The 16,057-nt window shown below is 40.7% G+C and overlaps 1 protein-coding gene, 1 long non-coding RNA gene and 1 pseudogene across 5 annotated transcripts in view; all 3 read right to left on the reverse strand.

Moving 5' to 3' along the window:
- NMD3 (NMD3 ribosome export adaptor) overlaps positions 1 to 16,057 on the reverse strand; it is a 147,408-nt gene that overhangs the window by 36,867 nt on the left and 94,484 nt on the right. Inside the window, exons 1-4 of one of the 3 annotated variants that reach the window (XM_082394092.1) lie at positions 7,787 to 7,903; positions 7,152 to 7,208; positions 5,914 to 6,048; positions 2,697 to 2,793 (exon numbers count right to left, since the gene is read on the reverse strand). In XM_082394092.1, coding sequence (XP_082250218.1) covers positions 2,697 to 2,793; positions 5,914 to 6,048; positions 7,152 to 7,195 — 276 coding nt within the window. In that variant the 5' untranslated portion in view covers positions 7,196 to 7,208; positions 7,787 to 7,903. Of the gene's footprint in view, positions 1 to 2,696; positions 2,794 to 5,913; positions 6,049 to 7,151; positions 7,209 to 7,786; positions 7,904 to 16,057 lie in introns of those variants that run through there. The other 2 variants (XM_082394091.1, XM_082394093.1) reach the window with 2 other exon arrangements.
- Positions 7,994 to 10,458, reverse strand: LOC309629753 (small ribosomal subunit protein uS2 pseudogene; annotated as a pseudogene). The gene has a single exon. The product of its transcript is annotated as a small ribosomal subunit protein uS2 pseudogene (transcript).
- The window catches only part of LOC309629810, a 98,816-nt gene continuing 94,365 nt past the window's right edge, over positions 11,607 to 16,057 (reverse strand). Inside the window, exon 3 of the long non-coding RNA XR_014245231.1 lies at positions 11,607 to 15,243. This is a non-coding gene — a long non-coding RNA (uncharacterized lncRNA). The remainder of the gene's footprint in view (positions 15,244 to 16,057) is intronic.

Genomic DNA, 16,057 nt, shown 5'->3' on the forward strand with positions numbered 1-16,057 from the left:
TAACACTCCTCCCCAAATCCTGAAAACCTTTTACTGGCCTCTGAAATTCAACATTCACTAACAACAAAACCTCCAAAATCCTCAATCTCTTTCCTGAACATTCTTCACCTTCTAGATCTCCTGATTATATATATTGCTCTCCCTGCCTCTAATTAGAAGTAATGACTGATTTTTTTTCTCATCTTCTCAAACTTTTATCATTAAAGGATCCCAGGATTCAGTCCTGAAATTTCTCCCTTTCTCTAAACTCTCTAGGAAATCTCATCTAATTTTACAGCTTTAAATACCATCACACCCCAAATTTATTATCTCTGGTCTGGACCACTCCCTTGCTCATTTATCCAGCTCCCCACTATTTCTACTTCCATGTCTAATGGACATCTAAGTACTACTTTGAGATGAGCTTTGATTTCTCCCACCTGACCTGCTCCTTTTTTTTTTTTAATTTTATCTATTTATTTATTATTTATTTTGGCTGTGCCAGGTCTTAGTTGTGTCATGCAGACTCTTAGTTGCCGCACGCATGTGGGACCTAGTTCCCCGACCAGGGATCAAACATGGGCCCCTTGCATTGGGAGCAAGGAGTCTTACCCACTGGACCACCAGGGAAGTCCCCTGGCCTGCTCCTCTTAAAGCCTTTCCTACTTCACTATCAGTAACTCCCTCCTCTGGTTGATCAAGTCAAGAACCATGGAAGTCACCCTTGACTATTCCAACTCATAAACATACATCCAGCTTCATCAGCAGATCCTACTGACTACCTTCAAAATACAGCCAGAATCTGTCCACTTCTCACTTCCTCTACTACTGATCCAAATATCATTTCTCATGATTACTACAATCGCTTCCTAAAGGTGCCCATGCCCCTCACATCTATTCTAAACGCAGCCAGAGGGAACCTGATAAACTGTAAATCATTCATCTCACTATTCTGCCCTATACCTTGTATACCAGCGGTCCCCAACCTTCCAACCTTTTTGGCACCAGGCACCGGTTTCACGGAAGGCAATTTTTCCACAGACGGGGGTGGGGGGGTTGTTCAGGCGGTAATGCAAGCGATGGGGAGCAACGGGGAGCAGCAGATGAAGCTTTGCTCGCTCACCCACCCCCGCTGCTCACCTCCTGCTGTGCGGCTCAGTTCCTAACAGGCCACCGACCAGTACCTGTCCGCGACGTGAGGGCTGGGGACCCTTGCTCTATACCCACTATACTCAAGAGTAAAAACCAGTGCTCAAAAGGGCCTACAAGGCCTGACCTACTGACTTTCCATGCCTTCCCTGGCTTCATCCCCAATTACTTTTCCCTCCCCACTCCACTCTAACCACACAGGTATTCTCCTGCCTTTGGCCTCTACACTTGTTTTGTCTACCCATAATGCTCTTCTCCTCCAGACTGTGGCTCCCTCCCCCTACTGCCTTTAATGTTTATTCAAGTATCACCTTATCGATGAGGCCTCCTCTAACCATTCTATTTTAAATTGCAACTCTTCCCTGCACAGTTCTGGCTTTATCCTCCACAGAATTTATACCTTTTAATATACCTATTTATTTTGTTCATTGACTACTCCACATCCTCCCCTTCAACTAAAATAAAAGCTCTCTAAGACAGGGATTTCGTCTCTCTCATTCCCTTCCACATCCCTAACACCAAAAGTAGATTGGCACAGAGTTGACAGTTAATAAACATCTGTTGAATGCTAATGAATTATTAATGAACATCTGACAAAAGCCTGAAGTATGAAAACAAAAGACCAAGGTACACAAAAACTGACTCCAGAAAAAAAAAAAAAAACTAAGACAAATCAGGGAACAGAAGGAAAGTAAAAAATGATAACAGCATATTATTAAACCTTCAGAAATATTCAACAGACTGTATCAAGAACATTAAAAACTCTAAACTCAAAATATTACTACTGAAAGAAAATTAATACAAAAATTGGAAGATAAAGGAAACTGTCAGGAACACAGGAAAAAAAAGATTAAAAACAATACAATGGCAAAAAGGCAAAGTTTTCAGCTAGTAGGGTCAACATTTGACTGATACAAATTCCAGGGAGAAAAAACAAGGAAAATAAAGGGAGAAACTTCAAAGAACTCTTACATGAAATTTTATCAGAGTTTTAAGAGAATCTGAAGCTCTTCAAACCAAAAGAGCCCATTCCAATTAAAAACATATCTGGTGGAAATAAGTCATAAAGTTTAGCATAAAGAAAACTGAAAGTGTTATGTAGAGAGGCTAACTACACTAAAAAACCCTATCTGTTTTTTGAAGATGTTTATACACTGACTTTAAGTAATAGGCACAAATATTTTCTTTCCAGAGCAGTAATGACAATTTTTTTAAAACCGAATACCGTAGCCCTAATACTATAGCCTCCAAATTATGTTTAGCAATGGCTTTATATAAACATTTTCAGAAAAGATTATTGCACATAAGAGGTTCTCAAATAATGAATGAAAAAAATTTGATTCTATACTAAATCTTTTAAAGCAGAAAGATTTTCATTTCCATTAAAAAAGAATATATACAACTTTAAAAATGAAAACAGCATTTGTAGTAGTGTGCTTACCAACAGTAGCATTTAATAGTTATTTTGGAAAATCTACTCAAACAAGGATTATCTGAAAATGAGAGATTAAACACACACACACACACACAACCCCCCCCCAAAAACTGATTTTAGCTATTTGACCTACCTTACTCAGAGGGGCTTTGATTTTTTTCAAACACAAAGCAAGAAGTTCCCTAGATTCTAATGCACATTGTACCCAAGTTCCTGGTGGCTGGAAATATCTAAGAGAAAATATATTGAAACTCAGGATCTCTCAGAAAAAAAAATTTCCATGTGAACATGCAGACATAACAATGATTATTAATCAAATATAATAATACCCAAGGTTGATCTGAGGCACTTAACCCAAATATATTTTAAAAGTTCCAGAAACCTTTCAGTTAGACAAGTAGTTAAAAAGATAAAATCCTGAGTATTTAAGAAAGTCAATCTGAAATAACTTATTAAAAGGTCTTATTACTTCAAGCACCAATAAGCATTCCCGTGAGGATGACAAAATGCCCCAGTGTTCCTTGAAGCTATACTTTGAAACACAGGTGAAAAAATCACCTCCAAATAGCATTAAAATGGTTTATAATGTACATCTAAAATGCTTAAGAACTGCTTATTTCTCACACACAAAAAAGGTAAATTAGTACCTAATACTATGTATCAATAATAGCTCAGACTATTTATCTACTTCAAAGTCCCTTTTCAAATTTTAAATTGTAAAATTTAAAATCTTATATAAAACCTGACTAAATTAAAATTTAAATCCCTTATGTATGTACTTTAAGTTTTTTAGCCCAGTCAGCTCAGGACTTAGGACAGTGCCTAGCATACAGTAAATACTCAATAAATGTTTGTTAAATACATAATACTTCTAAATGTATTGTGAATGCTTTTTTTCCCCTTACTTGTTAAGTAAATATTCTGATTTTCACTTTTAAAGTTTCACTGAAAAAAATTATTTATATAGGTCTCTTTGTTATAATAATGTTTTTGGAGTTAAAAAGGGCTTCATATATCATCTAATAAAGCCCCTTCATTCTGATGAGGAAATTAAGGCTTAGAGAGGTGAAGTGGCCAAGAGTATCAAAGAGCTAGTTTGGGGCTTCCCTGGTGGCGCAGTGGTTGAGAATCTGCCTGCCGATGCGGGGTACACGGGTTCGAGCCCTGGTCTGGGAGGATCCCACATGCCGCGGAGCAACTAAGCCCGTGAGCCACAACTACTGAGCCTGCGCATCTGGAGCCTGTGCTCCGCAACAAGAGAGGCCACGATAGTGAGAGGCCCGCGCACCGCAATGAAGAGTGGCCCCTGCTCGCCGCAAGTAGAGAAAGCCCTCGCACAGAAATGAAGACCCAACACAGCCAAAAATAAAATTAAAAAAATAAATAAATAAAAATAAAAATAAAGGAATTCCTTAAAAACAAAAAAAGAGCTAGTCTGTAAGAAATCCAAGATAAACTGGGTCTCCTGATTCTTTGTCCAGTGTTTTTTTCACTCCACCGACGTTCTTAAGAATAGCGAGGGGGCTTCCCTGGTGGCGCAGTGGTTGGGAGTCTGCCTGCCAGTGCAGGGGACACGGGTTCGAGCCCTGGTCTGGGAGGATCCCACGTGCCGCGGAGCAACTAGGCCCGTGAGCCACAATTGCTGAGCCTGCGCGTCTGGAGCCTGTGCTCTGCAACAAGAGAGGCCGCGATAGTGAGAGGCCCGCGCACCACGATGAAGAGCGGCCCCCACTTGCCGCAACTAGAGAAAGCCCTCACACAGAAACGAAGACCCAACACAGCCATAAATAAATAAACAAAATTAAAAAAAAAAAAAAGAATAGCGAATATTTATTATAGATTAAGCCTCACACAAGCCTACAAACTATAAACTCCCTGAAACAGAACACAAGTTTCAAGTCTTTGTTTTATGTACTTTTCTGGAAAGATGCAGTTTTTAAATTCTTAAAGGGATTCATGAACCCCTCCCTCCCAAAAAAGTTAAAAGTCACTACAGTCCTAACCCATTTGCGAAATCACAGGCATATAATTTTATGGGTAGTTCTGTATTACTCAATGGCCTCCTAGACATAAGCTGTTTATGCCAGCAACTAAAGAAAATACAAAAGGAACAAAACATTAACTTTCAGAAGTCTGCCTTAAAATCCAGTCTTCATTTCAGACCATCCTAGATATGATATACTGAGCTGTTTTTCCATCAGCTATAGCCATTTTAGTTACATGGGAACATTAATACATATGATTTTTAATTTAAAACACACCACTAAATTACTTAAAAAATAAGGTGCTTTTTATCATACATGGCTTCTAGTGATTGAAGCAGAAAACAAAAGCTTCATGGTAATTAATAGTAATATGTCTTTAAAATCTGCTCTCACCCTTAAAAACATCAACTTGTATCTATTTTTTTTTTAAAACATTTTTCTTTTTTTTTAATTTTTATTTATTTATTTATTTATGGCTGTGTTGGGTCTTCGTTTCTGCGCGAGGGCCTTCTCCAGTTGCGGCAAGTGGGTGCCACTCTTCATCGCGGTGCGCAGGCCTCTCACTATCGCCGCCTCTCTTGTTGCGGAGCACAGGCTCCAGACACGCAGGCTCAGCAATTGTGGCTCACGGGCCCAGCTGCTCCGCGGCATGTGGGATCTTCCCAGACCATGGCTCAAACCCGTGTCCCCTGCATTGGCAGGCAGATTCTCAACCACTGCGCCACCAGGGAAGCCTCAACTTGTATCTATTAATTGTATACATCAAACCTATTAATCCCTTAACAGAAAAAGAACAGATTCAAATACCTTTGCACTAACTTTACCAAATTAGCAGAGAAAACTAGAAAAGAACACTGCAAAATTGCAAATTCTAAAATCTCTAGCTAGGCCAACATAAATAAAACTTAAATCTCAATTACATGCACTTTATTACATGTATCTTATCTTTATTACATGCAGCTTATTGCATGTATTTTTAAAGGATGGAAAGAGTATCATGTCTAGTGATTCACTATGATGGGAGTATCATAACCCTAGGTGTACTGGGAACACAAAATGTTTAAGAATCATTGCCGTTATCCAAAATGAAAGTTCTATAATCTCTGATGTCCACTATGGTAACCACCAGGCACATGTGACTACTGAGGACTTGAAATGTGGGTAGCAGACAGAACTGAATACTTAATTTTATTACATTTTAATTACTTTAAACTTAAAAAGCCACATATGGCCAATGGCTGATGCCAATCTAGAAGAATGTACAGTGAATATCTTAACACTCTTAAAATATTGTCAGTATATCCTGGTGGCTCTCCCACATAAAAATCTCAACTTTAAGCAGGATAAAATAGTACCACATCGTACCTTTGGCACTGTTTGCAGAAAGATACAGAGACTTGTTTCGGAATGCCTTGGCTGATATCTACTTTACTTCGCAGACAAGCCACACAAATATTGGCAGGATTTGGACTGATCGGGACACCACATTCGCAGCACAAGCTTAAATAAACAAAGCATACGTTTTTCAAATTAGATTTCATAAGTGCACAGGTTAAATTAAAACACTATCAAACGGAGTAGCAGATACAAACTATAATACTATATATAAAATAGATAAACAACAAGGTCCCACTGTATAGCACAGGTAACTATATTCAATATCCTGTAATAAACAATAATGGAAAAGAATATGAAAAAATATATATATATAAAACTGAATCACATTGCTGTACACCAGAAACTAACACAACATTGAAAAATTAACTATACGTCAACAAAAAATAATAATAAAAAAATAAAAAACAAACAAACCAAAGCCTTCAAGTTAGGCCATAATATCTCTGCACTTTTTTAAAAACTGACTTCAAAGATGCAGTAGATTAAAAAACCTTGGATTATTGAGGTGAAAAAAACCCAAGGATGGCCGCAATTCCAAAAAGCCTCAAAATATGGCCGATGTACAAAAGGTCTAGAGAGGGAAAATAACTGCTAATAGTAATCATCAGACAGCTTTATAGTCCAAAGGCAAATTTTTTTTAAAGCCTCAGTATAGCACAGGGACTGCCAAAATGTAAACATTTACCCAGAGGAGAAAAATTTTTAGAGGATGGAAAGAGTATCATGTCTAGTGACTCACTATGATGGGAGTGTCATAACCCTAGGTGTACTGGGAACACAAAATGTTTAAGAATCATTGACGTTACCCAAAATGAAAGTTCTATAACCTCTGATGTCCACTATGGTAACCACCAGGCACATGTGACTACTGAGGACTTGAAATGTGGGCAGTAGACGGAACAACTGAATACTTAATTTTATTACATTTTAATTACCTTAAATTTAAAAGTCAATGGCTGATGCCAACCTAGAAGAATGTACAGTGAATATTTTAACACTCTTAAACCAGTATTTACTACCACAAACTTCCCAGCGAAAAATGAACTCGTTTTTCTCGGGAAACAAGGCTTTTCATTTTTCCCACTTAAGACAAAAGCATCCCCCCGACCCCACCCCGCAAAGAAAAGCTTTCCCCACAGTAAGTTTCAGAGTCACTTTAACATTTTTAAACTTAAGGGGGATGGGGGAAAAAGGACGCGACTCACATGTGTCCAGGCGTGTGCTTCACGGGTTCTGTCATATACTCCATTTTTCTGCATATCCTGATTTTAAAAAGAGAGAGAATAGTAAGATTTAAGACATTTGTCTCTTACTCATCTTCCTTCTGCCTCTCTGAATAAGGCAGCCAAGCCTCGTAAAGCCGCAAATAAGAAAAACCAATTCCACCTGGAACCTTTGGAAAAAGTAATTTCTTTAATAACAAAACGAAGCGAATTCCGGAGGTTCCCGTCTGCAAGACCCTCGAGCCACTAAACTGCGCGCTGACCTCAGGCGGCACCTGGGCGCCAACCCCGGCGAACCCAAGGAGGGGCCAGAGGGGGCCGGGACCGGGGCCGGGGCCGGGGCCGCACCGGACACCCCACGCCCTCACCCCTGCCGCGGGCGTGCCTCGAACCTCACTGTAAGAGTCCGCGGGCGGTGTCACCGCACCTGTGGGCCACCCACCCCACCCCACCCCGACCCCGCACCCCGCGGGTGAGACCTCACGCGGGCTCCCGCCGGCGGCACACACGCTGCGCGCACGCGGCCCGAGGTCGCCCCGAGCCCAGGGAGTCCGTCCCCCCTCTCTCCTTAGGGACTCCGCACGACTGCAAGCCGGGTCTCGGCCCCCAGAACCTACTTAGCGCCTCTGGGCCAGATCCAGAGGTGCCGAAAAACTGCAGCAGGACGAGCTTCCACCGCCCAGTTAGTGCCCACCACAGCTGAGTTCAGTACTCTGAAGATATCGCGAGAGAAGAGCTCGTAATCTCGCGGGCCGACAGCGCGAATCACAGCGGCGGGTGGGGGACCGAAAAAGGGGAGGGTGCTGGCGAGAGGAGGGCGGGGCGGGGCGGGGCGGGGCGGAGGCCAGGCTGATGGAAAAGATCAGGGAGAGAAGGCAGCGGGCTCTCTGGCTCTCTCGTCCTATGGCGCCTGAGACTCACACACTTCTATTTGGTTATCGTCCTTCCCGATCTTCTTGGCCAGAGTTCACTCAGAGCCACTTCTCAGATACCCCTATTGGGAGCTTGCTTCTTGGTTAAATGATTATATAAAAGTTATCTATAAACGGTACCACATTGGACAAAAATTAGAGTAACCTCCATCTAGGGCAGTGCCTTTGTCTATTTTGTTCACCGTTATATGCCTAATGCCTGCCACATCCTAACTGCTCCAAGGAATATTTGTCGAATAGATGAAAGAAAGAAATGTAAGAAATAACTATTTGTGAAGAAGTCTATGTTATTTTCAGACCACTCTAATTATTAGAATGTGCTTCCCCATAGTGCACTTAATATTTTCTTATGACTTTATACCTTGATCCTAGAGCAGCTCAGAAAGAGTCTAATCACTCTTTCTTATGACAGAATTTCAAATATTTGAAGAGTGCAACCATATTCTTTTTCTGTCTTCTCGCCCCAAATTTCAAGGAATAATCAAGGTCGCCTTATAGAATGTCATTAAAGAAGGCCTCCCATTTCTTGCGTAGGGTACTTAAGTAGTCTCCCATTCCTTCTCCTTATTTCCACACTCCAATCCATCCTTCTAAACTGCAAATTTGATTTTGTTACTCTCCCCTGCTTTTAATCCTTCAATGGTCTCCACTCTGGATTATTTCCAGTTTCTCTGCATAGAAAAAAGACCCTTCAGGATCTGACCCTGACATAACCTGTCACATTCCTAAGCACACAGCCTTTCAAACCAACTGGCAGGTCCTGCAGGAACTAATCTTCCTTTGCTGGCCTACCTGTGAGTACAGGCCAGCTTCTGAATGTCAGGGGCCGTTCCTTTTTTCTTTCTCAATACACTCCTTCCATACCCTGTTTGATTTGGCACCAAGTGCCACAGTGCCAGTCTTATTAGGCACTGGATCAACACAGACATGGTCCCTGCCCTTAATGGAGCTTCTGTTTTACAGATGAGGCTGATGTTCCAAAAAACTAGGTAATTTGCTGAGAGTTCTGTAGCAAGTTAAGTGGCAGAACCAGGACCTGAACAACAGTTTGTCTAACTCTGTGTACATGTACCGCCATACCAGGCTGCCAGCCCTTCTGAGGCTCAGGTCAGCTATTCCTATTCGTGGGCTTTTTTTTGTTTTTTTTAAAGAAACTTTATTTTCCATCGACCTTATTTCCATCTTCTGTTTAGGAGTCTGTGGAAGAGCAGCTTTGAGACCACTCTGGTTGTTTCTCCCCATTTAGTGGTCTGAGCAGCGGCAGCTGCAGACTGGCCTTCAGAGGCTGGCTGCATGCCGCGGTCCTTCAGGAGATGCTGCTGGAAGGTGCTGAGGCCACCTGCGCCTTCAGACCCGTCTGCAACTTCGGGTTGAGTAGCAATAAGTTCGGGACCTGGAGCGGCTCATTCACCCCGAAATTCCTCCGGGGTCTCAGCCTTTTCAGCAGCCGCCTGCTCTTCCTTTTCAGTCTCTTCAGGATCCTTATAGAAACAGAGATGGGATCTGACCTCCCACGAGCGCACACCTGAGACGGAGCCGCGCAGGCGCACAATCCCCAGGCCAGCATCACCACATCAGACCCGCCGGGAGCGCCCCTCGCGCTGCAGGGATGGCGGTGTCCACACAGCGCAGGGGGAGAGTCTGTGTGACGTGGAGCAACCGTAGGCGGGTTACCATAAGACGCCTCTGTGAGGCTGGTGGTCACCCTGATAACCACACAACACACAGCGGAAGGCTGCCTGGATCCGGTTAGTGAAGCTGCCAGGAGTGGTTGGAGCACCTGCAATAGAGAGGCTCCCGTGGCAGCAGCAAACTTCAGCACAGATCGCTGGCCCGCATTCCTGGAGGGCATGACACTGGCATCTGCTGGGTTTTCAGTGTCGACAATGGCACGAGCTGCTGGCAGAAGCTTCTCCCGGGTTCTCTTCAGATTTATGAAGTAACGCCATCACTTTTCCTTTTGTAGATGTGCTGTTCCATTTGGAAGTCAGGTTGGTGCCACCTAAGTGGGCTCTGCTGTGAGGGATTTGAGGATATCCTCCTTCTTCATTTGCAGGACATCAAGGGCTCCGGTTATTGTGAAATTTTCCCTGTAAGTTACAAGGGGGAGCCCAGAACAACGCCACCATATGGACCCCTCTCTGGTTAATGCAGAAAGGCCACAGGCTTTTTTTTCTTTTTGGAGTATAGTTGATTCACAGGCTTTTGATAAATGAAATACGTACCTATATCTCTCCTCCCACTTCCCACCCCTCAGTACTAAGATCTCCAGATGTGAGAAGTAAGTGTTTGCTGTTAAATGTCTGCCACAAACCAGGATGACCTTGCTAGAACTGGTCTCACAGTGGGATAATATACGCAAATTACACCTGAGAGAAACTCATTTTGCACTTTTTATTTAATCCTCAAATCTCACCTTGAAAAAATGTGTTCTCGGGCTTCCCTGGTGGTGCAGTGGTTGAAAATCTGCCTGCCAATGCAGGGGACACGGGTTCGAGCCCTGGTCTGGGAGGATCCCACATGCCGCGGAGCAACTGGGCCCGTGAGCCACAACTGCTGAGCCTGCGCATCTGGAGCCTGTGCTCCGCAGCAAGAGAGGCCGCGATAGTGAGAGGCCCAGCGCACCGCGATGAAGAGTGGCCCCCACTTGCCACAACTGGAGAAAGCCCTCGCACAGAAACGAAGACCCAACACAGCCATAAATAAATAAATAAAATAATAAATTTAAAAAAAAAGAAAAAAATGTGTTCTCTTGTACCGTAGTCTGTACGTTCAGGATATCTGTCCTTATTCGAATCTTAGCTTTCATTTGTTTCTACAAACTTAAATTCATACCTCCTAGGAAGTTACAGGTTCACCAGATTCATCATCCACAAACTCATTAAAAAAAAAAAAAGTTTAGATCAGAATCCATAAAATCTCTTTCTCAAGCAATTAAGGTAAATATAAATATTGATTTTCATCTGTTTTGTTTCAGATTACAACATAACTTTCTTGGAGACAGACTGAATAAGTGTTTTAAAAGTAGAGTTTTATTAATTTTAAATATCTTCAATACCTAGCAAGTAGTAAATGCTCCATTCATATCTGTTAATCACTGAAATTCTACACAGAACTTAAAGATGCAGAGTGTGGTTTTTTTCACACCATCAAATGTGATAGCACGTGTGGGAAATCAAGATCTCATTGGTTGGAGATTAGCGCAGGAGAGGTTTATTAGGGAGTGCACTTAGAATCAACACCTGTGCAAAGGAAGGAAGGGAACCACGAGTGGGTAGAGGGAGAAGCCGAGGTGCCTTGCAGTCTGATGGAGGCCTCACCAGCCATAATGCCGGAAGTTCTGAAGCTGAGATGACTTGAGAGTTTTCTTGAGGGGGCTGGGCCGTTGTTCACTGATGAGTCATTGGATGTGACCGCTCAAGGAAGGAGGCATAACCTCAGGTCAGGTTTCCCTCTTCAGCCAAGGCAGTCCCAGAAGTGGGTGAGACTCAGAGCTTTCGAATAAGAAATAAGTCATTCAGAGGAATAAGTCCTTCATTCCTGAAAGGGGATCTGGGATGCACCATGCAAAAGCAGTTTATCTATAGAATTGATACTAGACCTGGACTCTCAGGGCCTTGCTTCATGTCCATGACTTGTGACTTATAGACCCTCTGCCCCCAAGGGGTTGCTTCACCTCTCTGAGCCTTAGTTTCCTTCTTTTTTTTTTTTTTTTTTTAATTTTTATTGAAATATATTGTAGTTGATTTACAATTTTGTGTTAGTTTCAGGTGGACAGCAAAGTGATTCAGTTATTCATATATAAACATATATATATATATATTCTTTTTCAGATTCTTTTCCATTATAGATTATTACAAGATATTGAGTATAGTTCCCTGTGCTATACAGTAGGCCCTTGTTGGTTCCTTCTTTCTAAAACTATGTGATAATCTGTCCCTCATAAAGTAGTGAGAAATGACTGAGATAAGGTATGTAGAAATGTTAGTAAGCTGCAAAAAGAAGTGCTTAGTAAACTATAAAAAGCTGTTATGGACAGAGTTATGTTATTCTCAGGTGAAGCTCCTTAACAGCAATTGAGTTAAATGGCAAGGAATGGTTAGTATTTGATACATCCAATGTATAGAATTTGAAACATCACACTTGTGATCTTGCTTCACTCTTAATTTACAGATAAAGAAATTATAAACAAAATAAAATTTGAGTGTTCATTTTGTGAAATTCATTCACCTATAACATCCGTGCATATGTCTGCATGTGTATTATACTTAAAAAGTTTTAAAAATACAAATAAACTCTCACATAGAATCCCAGTAAATAAAACAGAAAAAATAAAATAATAAAATTACTATAATAGTACTTGAGAAATTTCCCCACTTTTGCAAACTGCAAAATATCGGAGATTAAATTTGTAATGTTCTACTGTAGTTTTTCAAAGATGTAATCACTGACTTCTCGCTTTAGATGTTAGTGATGGGAGTGAACTACTATAGTAGTAGATGAGGAAATATTTTACAAAAATAAATTTTATAGGTATTATAAAAGAGAAGATGAACAAAGAAAAAAACATGAACAAATTTAGATGCACCAAAATAACTTTCAACAATAAAACTACTATAATAAAATAGATAACTAATAAGGACTACTGTATAGCACAGTAGAGTTCAGTACTCTATAATGACCTATATGAAAAAGAATCTAAAAAAGAGTTGATATATGCACATGTATAACTGATTCACTTTGCTGTACAGCAGAAAGTAACACAACATTGTAAATCAACTATACCCCAATAAAAATTAAAAAATAAAAAATAAAACTTTATATGCACTGGGTCCCAATGAACTAAGAATTGGGGGATATGAAACTGACATTTTTGCTCTGATCCTTCTTTTCAGTACTTGCTACCATGTCAGTGTCTCATTGGTCCTAAAAGCCTGCTCACCTCTTCCTCTCAGATGATCTCAAAGATGCTTGGTGCTGTTTTTTATTTCACTCCTGTAGCAAGAATGGAAAAGACACACAAAACTGTACTTGTCTGGAGGTGATGGGGAGAATTTTCCTGCCAAAACTGTTTAGAAATAAACTTACTTTGCCTATGTTGGCATTTTATAACATCTGAAGTTGAGTTTCAGGGAAGTTGCCAAGGATGTACAGGGAGTGTAGGTAAGCAAATTTGGATGTCAGGAAAAAGCACTTTCTAAAATGTCTGGCTCTGTAGCTGATTTACTTTAGGATACTTTACAGTTAGTTGAACCATGACCTCCTAATAAACTTCCCAAATTACTATAAAAATTATTATTGAAGAAATAATACAAGAAATATTTTTGCAGAACGTAAGGACAAGAATGTACAGATTGAAAGAATCCACCATATTCTCATCAAAATGGAAAAAATTGGTACACACCAGAGATCATTGTCATGAGGCTTAGAACACTAGTGATGAAAAGATCCTTTAAGTTTCCAAGTAGAAAAAAACAGGTCACATACAGAGCATCAAGATCAGAATACCTTCAGACTTCTCAACAGCAACACCAGAAACAAGAAGGCAATGAAGAAATACTTCGAAAATTTTGAAGAAAAATTATTTCCAACCTTTAATTCTATCCTAGACCAAACTGTCAATAAAGTGTGAGGACTGAATAAATATATTCTTAGTTTCACCCTTCTGAGGAAGTTACTGACAGATGTAAACCAAGAAAAAGGAAGACACAGGACTCAGGAAATATGAGAAAAGTTAAGCAAAATCCCAAGGGGATAGTTATATGCTACACAAAGGGAGCTTCATCTGGATTGGAGCAATCAGATGGCTCTAAGAGAGATCTCTACAAGCAACTAAAAATCGATGACATATACAATGTTTCTGAATATCTTGAAGAGTTAGACATCTGGGAAATAGTTGGATATTGATAAGGGAATACTACAAAAAAATTTCCATGCAAAAATTTGAAAACTTAGGTGTAATAGACCAGTTCCTCAAAAAGCACAAACTACCACAACTCACACAAAATGAAGTAGATAGTTTGAATAACCTGATAACTACTAAGAAAATTGAATTTGTAGTAATTTTTTTCACAAGACTTCAACACTTTTTTCTTCATCGTCAGTTGGCTGACTTAACCCCATCCACATTCCCCTTCTCCCCAGCCTCTTTACCACTAGGAGCAACCACAAGACACAGTTTTGGCCAGCAGGTTACAAGGAGAAATCTATTGGGCAATCTTCCAGAAAACTTTAGCTTTCTTAATAAAAAGGCACAGACTCAGTGGGTAAGCCATTTCGCCCTCACTCTTTGCTCCTTTGCCTTTTGTCTGCCTCTTGTCTGGAATGCAAATGTGATGCCTGGAGGCACAGCAGCCATCTCCTGACCATAAGGCAAAGAGCAATAAAGGCAAATGCTATCAAGCAAAGTATGGTGAGGCAGAAGAGAGCTAGAAAGAGCCTGTGTCTTGGCTGTGTTATTATGTGGTGGCACCAACCCTGGAGTTCTTTCTCTTGAAGGAGAAAAAAAAACAAAAACAAAAACACTTTATTTGTGTAAGCCACCATTGGCCAGGTTTTCTATTATTTGTAACCAAACGCACTTCTAACAGATTCCTCACTCAGGAGATTCTCAGCAGGGCTGATACACTTCACCTATTATAAGACTATTATAAGGATGAAAAACAGGATAGCTGCTTTATATTCTCTGTGTGTTTCAGAAACCAAGTTGCTGATACTGCCTTTTCCTTTCTTCTTTCTCTACAATATTTTATGTTTCTTATTCTCCTCAGCTTGGGCTAAAGTTGTATTATAAGCAGACCCTTGCCAGTCACTCTCCTAATTGAATTGGACTTTTGTTCTAGCTCAGACAGCTCAGAATTTTTTAATAGTCTTCCTAAACCATCCCAGCCCAAGGCAGTTGCTCCCTTCTTTGGCCTCATAGCACTTACTGTCTGCACCTCCCAACTGCCAATTCATCATGCACTGCCCCATGACACTTCTCATACAGCTGTCATAGAATAATCGATGTTTAGAGCTGGACGTGACATTAAAAATCATCTTCTCCAGCCACCTCACTGCATGTGAATTGTGGCTTAAATCTTGGATTTTTCTTTACCTCTTCAAGGGTTTACAGCTTATCATCCCAACTAGATCTTAAGCTCCTAGAGAAAAGAAAAATGAGTAAGTATTTAAGTTACCTCCTATAAGCCAGACACCTGACACTCACTGTTTAATTTTCACAACAATCCTATGAAATGGAGACCTGATTGAAATAAAAAGGTGTTCATTTGGGGTTTGTTAGGACTGCATCCCATGAGACACAGATCCAAGAAGCACTTGAATTGTGTTCCACCAGTCTACAAAATGGGAGAGGCTTATAAAGGCAAAAACCACGAGGTTACAGTTAATTACATGAGTTGTTTATCAAGAATTATAATTGGAGCTGGCAAGAAGTAAGGGTGATTGTTAAGTAAGGAATGGTTGGGGTCTGAAATGGTTTCACAGTTATAAGGGGAGACCTTGAGAACATAAAGTTGCACTTGGTAGGTATTGTTCTGAATACAGCTGGTTGTGTCCTTGGATCTGGTACAGTTTAAAGAATGTTCATTTCTCAGTGGTTCAGGGACATGTCTGAGACCAGAAACTCTATGGCCGCCCAACCCCATTTTTGTATACCTGAACTGTGATCCCTCCACTATAATTTCAATTTGTCATCAGTACAATACCTAGAAAGAGAGGAAGCCCATTCTGACTCAGGTCTTAAGATATTAAAGTGTCTTTAACCTCCTTCTAGGCTGCTAAACCACTTGATTGGATTTTGCCTTTGGGGGGTTCTTCAACCTTTCAACTTCAAGAAATTCTGCATTTTCTTCATAGGCTTTCTCTCTAGTAAGATATTTAAAATATATCTGTGATATTGTGATTCATAATAAGAAATATATATTCGGTCTTAATCTCCAATCCCTGACCCAGGGC

Source organism: Balaenoptera borealis, assembly GCF_965194805.1.
Source record: "Balaenoptera borealis genome assembly, chromosome: 5".
Classification (NCBI taxonomy): Eukaryota; Metazoa; Chordata; class Mammalia; order Artiodactyla; family Balaenopteridae; genus Balaenoptera; species Balaenoptera borealis.